Source organism: Harpia harpyja, chromosome 16 (assembly GCF_026419915.1).
Source record: "Harpia harpyja isolate bHarHar1 chromosome 16, bHarHar1 primary haplotype, whole genome shotgun sequence".
In the NCBI taxonomy this organism is placed as follows: Eukaryota; Metazoa; Chordata; class Aves; order Accipitriformes; family Accipitridae; genus Harpia; species Harpia harpyja.
In genome coordinates this window covers 18,744,135-18,756,316 of record NC_068955.1, presented here as the reverse complement: position 1 = coordinate 18,756,316, position 12,182 = coordinate 18,744,135, and the positions used below count along the sequence as shown (strand labels likewise).

The window sequence follows — 12,182 nt, the reverse complement described above, 5'->3', positions numbered from 1 at the left end:
GTGCCCTCTGTTCTCTAAAGGTCAAAAGCATTGTAACCTTAGAGTTACAGTTTCTGATTGTTCCCAGGGTTAAATACATTATCAAAATTAATGGTTCAAACCCCTCAACCTTCAGATATATGAGTATTCATGCCTCCATCTGCTGAACTGTTCAACTAAAAATAGCATTCTTTGGCCTTCCCTCTACTAATATTGTGCCCCTGAGGCAGGCTATGCAATGCTTCAGCAGCACACTGGATCTGCACCCAGCAGTATAAAAAAAGGTCATTTACTTTGTCTGCAATTAGAATAGAGTATGGAGGAGTAGGATGAGATGGGAGGGGAGAAAAGAAATAGACAAATATGTGTTTAGTTAAAATTTATACTTTTTAAAAATGGATTATAAAAACTTCAGGCTTCAAGAACACAGCTGCAACTATAGTTAAGACTTGCCAAGGTTCATTAGTGTTATAAGCGATAAATTTTGAAGGACAAATTACACAAATAGTTTGGGGAAAGAGTTATGAATGAAAGCCTTTTTGCTTTGCTTTTTTTCCTAGAGCTCACTTTGTTTAGGAATAACTCCAGCTAGCATCATTGTAGTGCTTCCATTTCTATCAACAGTTTATCAGTCATGGTTGAGAGAGTTGCAACATTTCCTTATTTACCCCACAGACTGCTTTGTAGAAATATCTAAGACTGAAGACAGATTTTTTTAAACAATAAAGAGCATATAGTAACATTCCTTTTTTGAAAGTAAGGACATATAGATGCCACATCTGCCACCACTGACACTTCCCAGTAACTAGGTTACTGCTACCAGCACCATGAGAGCTGGGAAAACCCATTTCATGATCAAGTTCACTCATTTAGCAAGATTACTGGGCACACATATCTAGAATCAGTTAATATCAGTGCAGTCATCTGACAACTAGGGAAAAAATTCAGGGAAACAGGAAAGGGGAGAAACTCCAGAGAAAGTGGATATAAAAAAGAGGAGCAAAGGGAAAATTATTGACAAGTTTTACTGCTCACACCAATTAATTAAAGCAACACGCTTTTGTTACACACATGCATCAGAACTGGTTCACACACCACTATGCATACCTGCTACAGGTGTATTTGGTAATATACCTGTAAACTATTTAGCAGAAGGTTGATTTGAGGGGCTTCACTCACAGTTGTTTGAAGCTGGAGGGGTGAACAGAAATATCTTGGTCCTTCTTCTTAGACCATACCTAGAGAACTGTTACCTCATCAGCAAGACCCTCCCTCATGCCAAGGGTCCTAACAATGCTTGATCCTATCACACATATTATTTACATCTTGGCAAAGTTGTTGAGGAAACTGGTGAGCTGGGGCTGAGCTGTCAATGGGAAGTGTGGAACACAGAGGTTTAAGTCGTCAACAACATCATCAGTGCCACCATCACGAGGTCAGTATACAGATAAAAAGAAGCTATCTGATGTCAACGCAAAGCAGAGCAAGCCACCACTTCAGGAACACCGACTGGCATAAATGTGTGGTAATTACTACTTTCTTTCAGGCTACTCAAAACTACAACTGAATATTAATGGTATTTTACCACTAGCTGATCAATGTGATGCAGAATCTTGAGTGGATGGGTCAAACAGGTCTGTTGCTGAAGGAGAACTTAATTTTTTTTTTTTTTTTTTTAATGCAAGGCCCATGAGAGTGAAACTAGTTACTTGAGAAATTCCTAGATATGATTTCAATAAAGTTTTTTAACTCATGGCGATATATAATCCACTGGTGAACACAGACGTACAATTCAGAGAAAATACATTTTGATAACAATGTGCTAAATAGATTGAATAAGATGGGCAAATCATTAATTACAAATTGCCCACTGGAGAAACATCCTCTGTGGAATAATTGCTATCATGACATGAGGTACCTGTGAGTAAATTGTCTTCTGTGCTGTTAGATTCAGAGCTTCCACAGAAGTTGTCCTAACACACAGAAAGATGAGAACACAAAATTGCTGCTAGCTCCTACCTGAAGCACGATCACCCCCCCAAAAATATAAGTCAAAAAAGAGGAGAGATTATAAACTTGAAGCTGACAAAATTTCCACTCCAGCTGGCTATGGGTTACAGAATATAGTTTTGGAACTAATAATAATGCCCTGGTAAAGCTGAAATGTTAGAGCTACTGCAAAGCTTTTTTAATTGAAACAGCTTTCCCTCCCCAAGTTCCCCAAACACAGATATTACACACACGCTCACATGTAGAAACAAAACCAAACCTGCAAATGCATCAGCTATTTCTCCCACTGGCTGAAAGGAACAGAGATTAGTTTTGTGATCAGTATTTTTAAGCACTTGGGAAATACTCAGATACCATGGTCACAGCATTCATTTAAATAAGTAAGTGGGTGGGGTGCGTGGAAGAAAGGAAGCAAAACAGAGAAAGAAGGGGGAAGGGAAGCAAAGATGGAAAAATGAACTGAAATGCTACACCCCTCGCAGTCTTCATGACGCATCAGGTATAACAACAAATTCCCTCCAACAAACACACCCAAGTAAGTGTTCATTTAGGGAACACATAGGGAATTTACACAAAGAGAATATTAATAGTAGGAGTAAATAAAATTTAGTTCAGCCAATTTGACAATCAGATGAGCAGGTATCAACTGAAGGTTAGATGCTCTATTACTTAAGTTCTTATTAAACATTAAAGGTTTGGGAATCCCATAAAGGTGAAATTCCAATAAGATAGAAAGGGGGAGAACAAACAAAAAAACTCTTTTACAACAAATATATCTGAGGGGAAATTCAGGCCCCTCAAGCACGAAAACATTTCTGAATTATTAGCACCACTTTTTTTGCTCATTGTTTTCTCTCTAATTGTGCTTGTCATGCCTAACAGCTCAGTCTATCATTTCTGCAAATTAATGGAATTGCACTATTGCTGTAGGTTCTGATCAACACTGATGTGCAAATAGATCTGTGGGTCAAGCTACAAATGGATCTTGTAAAAGAAAAGAATTGGCAATGCCTGCGGTTTAGATCCTGTTTCTTTTGCAGTTGAACAGTTTTTATCCTTTCCTGCCTTACAGTCTTGTGTAGGCTCACTATTTGTTGTATTGCATTTCAAAGGTAGCAAAAATAGTCTCTCTATTCACAAAGCTGATTTCTGAAGTAGTTTCTCAACTAAAGCTAATGAGACTTTTGTTTCAGTAAGTATTCAAATACAGGTTTTCAAAGGATACCTGTTTTTCCTTTTGAAAAATTTCCCTTTGGTTTGAAGCCTGTCCAAGGTACAGTCTTAGCATAATACTATCATGACCCAAAAGCATTTTTCTGAGATCTTTCCCTGCAGTGTCAGGGTGTTCTCTTTTCAAGTTTTGATGGTAGGTTAGGTCAGACATGAACTCAAAGGGTCTTTTTCACCAGTTCTGGACCATCAGTGAACAGTGAGTCCTGGTCCCATTCTCACTTATCCTAAGTTAACTTGGCAAGAAGGATACCAGCATTGGGTAAAGCCAAGAGGATTTTTAATCTGCTGTGGTCCCTCTGCAAAATGATATAATTGCAGAATGGTAAGCAAAGTAGATATTTGGATATTAACATGGCAGTAGATTGCTACTCTAGGCACAATTTAGTCCTACTTTGCATCTGAACCCAACTCCAATCTAACTCAAACAGGGGTTTCAAAGGTTTATTTACAAATAGTTACATGCATCTTTAATGGCCTTTCCTCTCATGTTCAGTTACTTCCTTTCCGCACATTTTAACTCTGAAAGCTTTTGACTGTTTCTTCATTATTTATGACATTGTTGTGTCTTTTCTTGTGAAATTAAAAACTTCTTGCCACAAAAAGCTAGCTAATAATATGGCACATAAATCTTTCTTTCACAACATCTCATTCTATATATGCCCCCCCCCAAAAATGACCAACCCAAGGCTCCTGACCATGCTTGACATCTGACCAGCTTAATGCACAGAAAGGTTGAGATTACGTAAATACAGAAGCTAAAAGAATTTGCAATTTATTGTATTGTCAGTACCACACTGTCTGAAAAAAAGAGAAAACCCCAATAACACACATTTGTTTTGATACACTCACTGCTCCAATTAAAGGTAGTGCATTGCAGCTACAGGGGAAAGACTAAATGAAAATAAAGTACAAAAACATCTTTGAACTTATCTCCCATCAACTGGTCATATAATTAAAAAAAATACCATTAACTCTGCCAATACGAAATACATAGAACAACGTCTTTCACTCACAGCATCAAGGTTGGCCGCACATTGCTGTATTTGCAGTACCGTAAGTACATAAGGTGTTAATCCTCCTGGGCTGTGCTCAAAAATTATTTAACATTCAGACTATTATTTAGCATACAGCTGGTTAGCAGTTTTCCCCTAAAATGTTGGCTTCCATCCCACATTTTTTTGTTCTGGCACATACCTGGAGCTGTAAAGGGCTGAGTCCAGAAGCAGCAGCAGCTGCCATTGTTGATGGAATGAACTGCACAGGGTAGTTATCACCTGTCGGGAGAACAATGCGTGCAGGTTCAGACAACGAGCAGAGAATAGCAGCAGACAAGTGCAAACACAGACCTAGGATTGCCTGTGCTCCACAGCACTCCTCTAAGCCTAAACATCTGCAAAAACAAAAGGCTTCGCTGGGCACAGACTTGCCACGCTCCCTTGGAACTTTTTTGTTAGCAGATAGCTGGTAGGCAAACTGGCAAAACATAAATGTGATACTCGTGATTTTCATTTTCAAAAGCAAACGTTCGAATCAAGCGTGTAAGCTTCGGCACAAGATGGGCCTTAAGGCCAGAGACACACAGACAAGATACCCCAGGAAATCCCAGTGGTTCCCAGAGGAAAAAAATTGGTGCTGCCACATGTTTCTTGAAACAGGAGAAATTTGTTATATCCCGAGAAATTTCAGCCCTGTTTAATGCAGGGTGATTTCTTTTCAGTATCGAGTGGCTTTTTCCTGGGAAAGCTACCTAGCCGGCTCAACACAGGTTGAGGTTTTTTCTTGTTTTGCTTTGAGGTTCTCTGTCTTGGGACAACTCCTTTAAGGTAGCCATAGAGAAAAACAAAATTAAATCACTTTTAAAAATAGCTTGAAATAAATAGAATTTTAACTTTCTCTTAGATCTGGGACCCTACTGAAGCTGATAGATCAGATAGTTGTTCAGTTACATGAAGATTCAGGCACTAAAATTTCTGTATTCTCTTCACTCGAAACTCAAAATGTGTGCCCTCTGCATTAAGGAGACAACAAATACTCCAGAAAGTAAGAGATACTACTGATCCAAAAGAAGTGTTGCAACATTACGTCTTAGAGCACCTACGGGTGTTCCTACTTGGGAGCCACTGCAACAATGCATCACACAGTGCCACTGAGACTTAGTCAATGTAAAGAATGAAGGAAGGTTGAAATAATTTAGCAGTGTAATCTGTAATATAAAAACTAATACAGTGATGGATAAATTACACATTAACTATGATTTACTGGAATATCACTTTGGCTCAAGCTACTTAAAGTCAGTGTTATCTGTAGGCTACATTTTAACAGGCTGCTCCTCTATACATTTTTGAGATTTACAATAATCGGTCTGTTTTACATGAACTTTTCCACACTGAAAGCAGAATGTAGCAATGAAGGAAAATACAGAAATCCAAAATAATATAATCAGGACATTCCGAGAGTTAGATTTTTTTGCCAACCCTCTCAAATAAATAACAATAGATGAAATCTTTGCAGATGCTGGATTCCTGAGAACTCTTCCTTTTTACCACCTGAAGTGCTATTGTGTTCAGCCTAGTTTAAATGTTCAGCTGTTTCACTTTTTTAATAAATTGTACATGTGTAATCCACAAGGTTTCTTTGCATCATATCCATAATACCTCATCAGACCATTGAGCACAGTATGTGCTTGTACACAGTCCAGTAACAATTGGATTCTGATTGCATATGGAGCTCTGCTACAATGCATTCACTAACACTATATTGTACTGGTGTCCTATGGAGTAATGTTCAAAATATCTCCTCTTATTTTCCCCCTTCCATGAGGGTGATTTTAGTTTGCAATGATGTTGGGGTTTTTTTCTTAAAAAAAAAAAAAAAAAAAAAGGGCAACAAAAAAAACCCCCTAGATCCTTTTCTTAAAGTACTAAAGCTGTCTGTTTATGGTTAAATAATTCTACTCATCTCTTTGATATTTATAAGAAATTATCTGAATAAATAAGATCTTAATCTAAGTTAAATAAAGTTTCTTTCAGAAATATCTTATAAGGTTTTAAAAAAATCACAAAGATGTTGAATTAATGATGCTTTAAATGGGGGGGAATAACCATCTGAGTTATCAGCATGGACTGCCTTGCAGAACATTTCGGAGGCATTCTTTCTTTAAATATCATGAATTATTCATTCCCATTCCACACAGCAATCTCTTCTTTCTCCCTCCCCCTCCACATACACTTTTTAAGTTCAATACCAGTTGCTTTATTTGTACTAAAACATTTTCCATGTCAAACATATTTTTAAAAAAATCAAACTCTAAAAGAATTCCCTGCGGCACTCCTTTTTCACAGCTGTCATGCTCCTATGGTTTGAAATAGCCGGCTATTTTACACACACATGCACACACACACACACAACACCACACCCTGTAGTGTTCTCTTGCTCACCTGCTGGCTACAGTTCTTTTGTTACGGGAAAAATAATTTTATAGTTATGCCATTTATTTGTTGTTACAACATAACACTGTCTCTTTCCCCCCTCATTTTAACATGCTAAATTATGGCTAAATCCTGGTATGTTAGCAGTATCTTTGTGCTGAGAACAAAAATTAATACTCTGTCAGCTCTGGAGTACTTTGCTGACACCAAGCAGTAAAAGCAGAGCAAAGGTACTTTCTTCTGCCTTGAGGAACCTGAGCATGCAGGGAATGGACTGGTTTTAATTTTTAATTACATGAGGTACCTATTTCCCCCTCTCATTTTGTCAGTGCAAGAATGGATCAAGAAGCTTCTCAGTAGCTGTCCTGGAAAGAAATCAGTCAATGTATTTTAGCAATTTTTTTCAAATTTGTTTCTCGATTTGGAATGCTTGCGTGAGGATCCATTCTTTTAAATTTGTACAAAAGGTGGCAGAACACGTTCAAACAGGTCTGCTCTAGGTACCGGTGTGTGCTAGCCTTTGATAACCAGGAGGGAGAAGAATGCCGAAAGAAGAAAATCTGTCACGTTTTGCAAACTGATCTCTTCAATCTCCTTGCTGCGCTGATTGTCTATTTACATTTGGCTGCTGTTGTTTATATACGAATTGGTATTTACAAGCCATGGAAAAGTATGCCAGACTTCTGTTTCATTTGTCAGGTTGAGCAACATTTCCAAATGAATAAAAGCAGCAAGCAATTGTACCATGCTATTCTACCTAGAAATAATGTGAATGTTTCTTTTTGTCTTGGATGAAGTGATGAAGCTTGGTGGACTTTATTTATAGGATGTATGGACTCAGTTTCCAGATCAAGGCTTTGTGAGCTGTGAGGAAAGAAGGATGTCTGGCTCTTGTGAGACTCAGGGTAGGGGGAAGGTGTTACTCTATTACCCATCTTTCCTAAAACACAGTTTTAAGACACAAGCTGACTCTCCTCATCTGACTTACAAAGCTTTCGGTTTGATGATGGCTTCCCCATTTGGGGATTGTAACTTAAAATCTGTCTCTTCACGCATGGATCTCAAACTGCCACTTGCTCACTCTCCATGCGGAATCTCAGAATAACAGGAAATGGAGTTGGAAGAGGTGTGAGAGGTCACAAATCCCAGGGCCCTACCCTCCCAGGCATAATGAAGTGACCGAGGACAGCTTACCTCTCCTCAGGGTGTTGTTGGGATACAGCAAAGATACAGATGCCCACACCTGCAGTATTCCCACATAGGGCACGCATTTCATTTGTGCAGCGGCATCAGGATTGAGGAAGATGTTAATAGACATAAGGCAATGGCTAAGGCTAAGGCAATACTATGGAGCATCTCCTCTGTCCGATGACACTACCTCAGTTCTGCCTTTGTTCTGAGCAGGGTTTGCCACAGCACTGCCTTATTGCCATCCTCATGTTGCAGCAAAATCAGTTGCCCCAACAATTGTCTCTCTGCGGGTAAAGAACTCCAGTGCAAAATCCCAGCTGAAAATATTCGGCTGCCTACTACCACTTCCAGCTCTTACCTCAACATTTAGGAGTGAGGCACATATATATGGATTGCTACAACAAATCCTGAGGTTACGGATTCCTTGTTCCAACCAGTAAAACCCAACAGGGAACACATGACAGACTTTAACTCAGTCCTGGGGAATTTCCATTAGAAACAAGACTCATGCAGCACCTCTGCCATGCAGAGATACGCGGCCAACTCAGTACACAGTTGATTTGATGTACGCTTTCTGTTCTCACCTGCCAAGAGGAACAGCAGCCTACTGAAAATAGAGTGCTGTGCTGTGTAAAATTTAAACCACCTTACAGCTTTAGGAAAAGCTTCTGAAAGGCCTGTTCCAAATGGAAACTGCAATGATGGACATCAGTGAAATCCAGCAGATCTAAGATGATGTTAGTTATGTGGATTAGCTACTGTAATCTAGGAGTTTAATTAGTTTGATGGCAAACATCTCACAGTATTGGAATATTCTGAAGTGCAGCCGGATGACAGTAAGCCTGACAGTTTTGTTTGTTGTGCTTTAGCTAATTTTACTTTTGTTGATTTCAAAGGAGTTGCTTTTGATTTGCCCCAATGCAAGTAGGAACAGAACCAGGCCAAAACATTGGCTCCATTTCTCACTATTTTTGCCACCAGCCTAGGAAAACAGTCTCCATTTTCACATTTCATTGTGTTGCCAGCATAGCAAAATCTCTGGCAAATTATTTTTGTGTATAAAGCAGAATGACCTAGGTAGGGAGACAGGAGTTGTTTCTTAGCCATTCTAATCATGGTCTTTATATACTGTATGTATGAAATATGAAGAAATGCTTTGAAAATACACTGCAGCATATCACTCTACAAACCCTTTTAAATAGAGGTTTACAATCTACCATACCTGTCTCTATTTTCAATAATCTTTTTCAGAAATGCTTTCCACATCTGGTAAAGAACTGATATAATACAAAAGACTTGCAGAAGATTATCAAGCAAAAGTGATCATTCATTTTCAAGTCAAATGGACTACCATTATGCAGCCAGCATGGAGAGCGGCCCTCCCACTCCCTGCTCAGAGCAAACCGTAGCTCTGTTTGAGCTCTGCTCAAAGTATGGTCTGGCTTCTGCTCAGCATTACTCTGTATCTTTACTCCATCGTTATCCTACTTCCCCATTTCCTCTTAGCCACAAAACTTGAAGGAAGTAATACTTTAGGCACTGTAAGATGGAGGGGGGAACTGTCTTCCTCCTTATCCCACTCACTGTCTTCTCCTCTTGACCCAGGGCACTAATGGGGACATGCTAATCACATTCAGGGATATTCCAGCTCACTAACTTTTCCTAGATGCATGTGGTTCGTTAAGTGAAGGGAAATTTGCTCTGGGAGAGGAGGTATAATGATATTTATGTTACCCACCAGTTCCAAGTAGTAAGTATAGTGGTCACAGTCAGAAAGCCAGTGCAGTTGCTTTGCTGTACTTGGAATGTAAAATAATTATATTAACTGTGTAGCATCTCTGGGCAAGTATTAGCTTCCTAACAGCTGCCACTACTGGAATAAGTGGCAACCCCCACAACCAGGTACCCTACGAGGCTCGTCAAGTGCCTGCAGGTCAATAGTCACAACAGTCATTTGAGATGCACAGTGCCCTAAAGTTTTAATTAATCCAGTATACAGTATAAATACTGAAATATGTATAAAAAATTAATTAGGTGGTCTATGCAGCTCTGATTTCTCAATTAGTACTTACCATGCCGGAAAATTATATTACATGACTTTGAGATACATAAGGAAGCATGGGACTTTGGGGATTTTTTTTCTAATGTAATTATTACTTGTCATCAGCACTTGCTAACTTTGGCCTGTTTCACCTCCTAGAGTTCCAAATTATGGGGGGAGGGCTACAGCCACCTCATGTTATAGATCCTGCCAGGCAATAAGAAACTCCTGTTAAGCTTTAACACAAATCATAGCTGTATATCAGCAATTCATCGAGATTTCTATTCATAATGACTTTCTGAGCTCAGGAGTTCAGGAGCAACTAACTGTCTATGTGCTGGAAGGGCCTCAGAATCTACTAAACTGTCCTCTCTTCTAGAGGTCCTTCCACTGAAGGCATGACATAGTGTACTTTGGTTTAGGAATAGTATTTTTGTACTTCAAGGCATAGAGTTTAAGTGCAGATCTGCAGCAGTATTTGGTAACTGCTGTCTTGGCATTGAACTAAACAGCCATGAAATTGGTTCCCACTTAGCCCATGAAGATATATCTGCATGGACGTGTGCACATAATCATACCCCGGCTTGTGCAGCAAGGCAGGACTGCTCATCTTGGCTGCACTGCCACACTAACACTGATATGCCACTTCCAAGTCGGAGTTGGCTTATATCTAGCCCATTTTGCACACAAAGCAAATAAAGTCACTGTGCGCACACAATATTTGACATTCCCTAAATGACACAGTCAGTTTCAAAAGCACTTACTTCCCACAGCTCCTGTTACTGAAATCCCTCTCACTGTATTTTCTGAGTGTCAAGGAAAACTGGCACTGTCAAAGCTTAGTCTTGCCTACATCAAACTAGAGTAAAATGAAACAGAAATGAAACGGGCAACCAAAAAGAAAATGGTAAGTATCTGAAGGGTTAATCCATCTCCTATCTTTCCTCGGAAGTATGAGTGAGTCTAAACTGACAGTTCTAGAGGTGAAAGTTTCATTTCTCACAAAAGTAGAAGAGTACAGGTAGTAGCAGTCAAGTTCATAAATATTCCTCAGAAATGACTTTGAAGAACCCTCTCTATGAAAGAGTAAAGCTTAATCTCCAGTTTCATTAATTCCTTAACTACTGTGCCGAGAGTGCCAAAAATAGGAATTAATCAATACGAAGTGTAGTTACAGAATTTTTTTTATCGTGATGTCTCTCCAACAGAAACTACTAACCTGCCCAGCTACCTTTGCCACACATGCTGTAGAATTTAATAAATATATTAAATATATAAATATTCTTATTTCTTGCAATCCATTGGGTATAATCAGATCATTGTGACTTCTGGTCCTTACTAGCATCAGCTGGATATAAACCACTAACATACTAGCAAACAGCTTACCTGTGTTCTGAGATATCTAGGCCTTGATTTCTGTCTGCACTTCAATCTATTAACATTTGTTATAGATCTCTTTTTCTGCATTCGGGCAAGTAAAAAAAAGCCCTAAAGCTGTATCACCTTCTGCTACGAGGTCAACAGGATCACAGGTAAAGCAGTATAAGCTCGATAAAGTGTTAGCATAGGTACTGTAAGGAACAGTTTAAAGTGCAGAAATCTGTTCTTGTGCAGGAAATCATGCTGGTACTCTTCCTGAGTCATTATTGTACCAGGTAGCCTACAGAGCCAAAATCAACACGATGTGATTTGACATATCACCTTTCAGGGGGAAGCACACCAGCAGCTTAATCATTAATAGTCACTATTCAGAAAACATCTCAGATTAAAAAGGGAAAAGCAAGGAAACTAAAGCACATGCTTTCTCTTGTCTGTGAGAAGAAAGGTATTAGCCAGGGTGTCGTAGACAATTTCCGCAACTGGCAACTCTTACGTCTTTGGAGACAAAATATTCTTCACTTTGGTCCCCAACTGTTGTGAGGTGGTGATGTGTGTGAATAACCATCATCCTGTGCCATCTAGAGCTAGCTGCCTTTCAGAGCTCCATTAACTGGTTCCTGCGTACAATGCACCAGTTTGTCAAATTGGAAAAGAACTTTGGGATTTCTAAACCTGAAGGTAAGATAATAACTGGACAAAGATTCTGCGTTTAAAGAGGAATGTCTCTAGACTAAAGAGGCAGAAAGGAGTGGGAGAAGCGGAAATGCTTGCTGAAATCCTGCTTGGCCTCACTTCATCTAATATTAAGTAAACTCGCTAGAAAAGATTTTAGGTTCAACCTGGCTTTTAATTAGTATGCTGTTTATATCATCTGTTATGAGGCTTTACTTTGGATTTGACCCTGCTCCTGCTGCAGTCAA

General features: G+C 39.2%; 1 protein-coding gene across 10 annotated transcripts in view; it reads right to left on the bottom strand.

Moving 5' to 3' along the window:
• SOX6 (SRY-box transcription factor 6) overlaps positions 1–12,182 on the bottom strand; it is a 384,457-nt gene that overhangs the window by 92,249 nt on the left and 280,026 nt on the right. For all 10 annotated transcript variants that reach the window (XM_052811160.1, XM_052811166.1, XM_052811161.1 and 7 more), the window contains one exon: positions 4,417–4,496. In XM_052811160.1, coding sequence (XP_052667120.1) covers positions 4,417–4,496 — 80 coding nt within the window. The remainder of the gene's footprint in view (positions 1–4,416; positions 4,497–12,182) is intronic.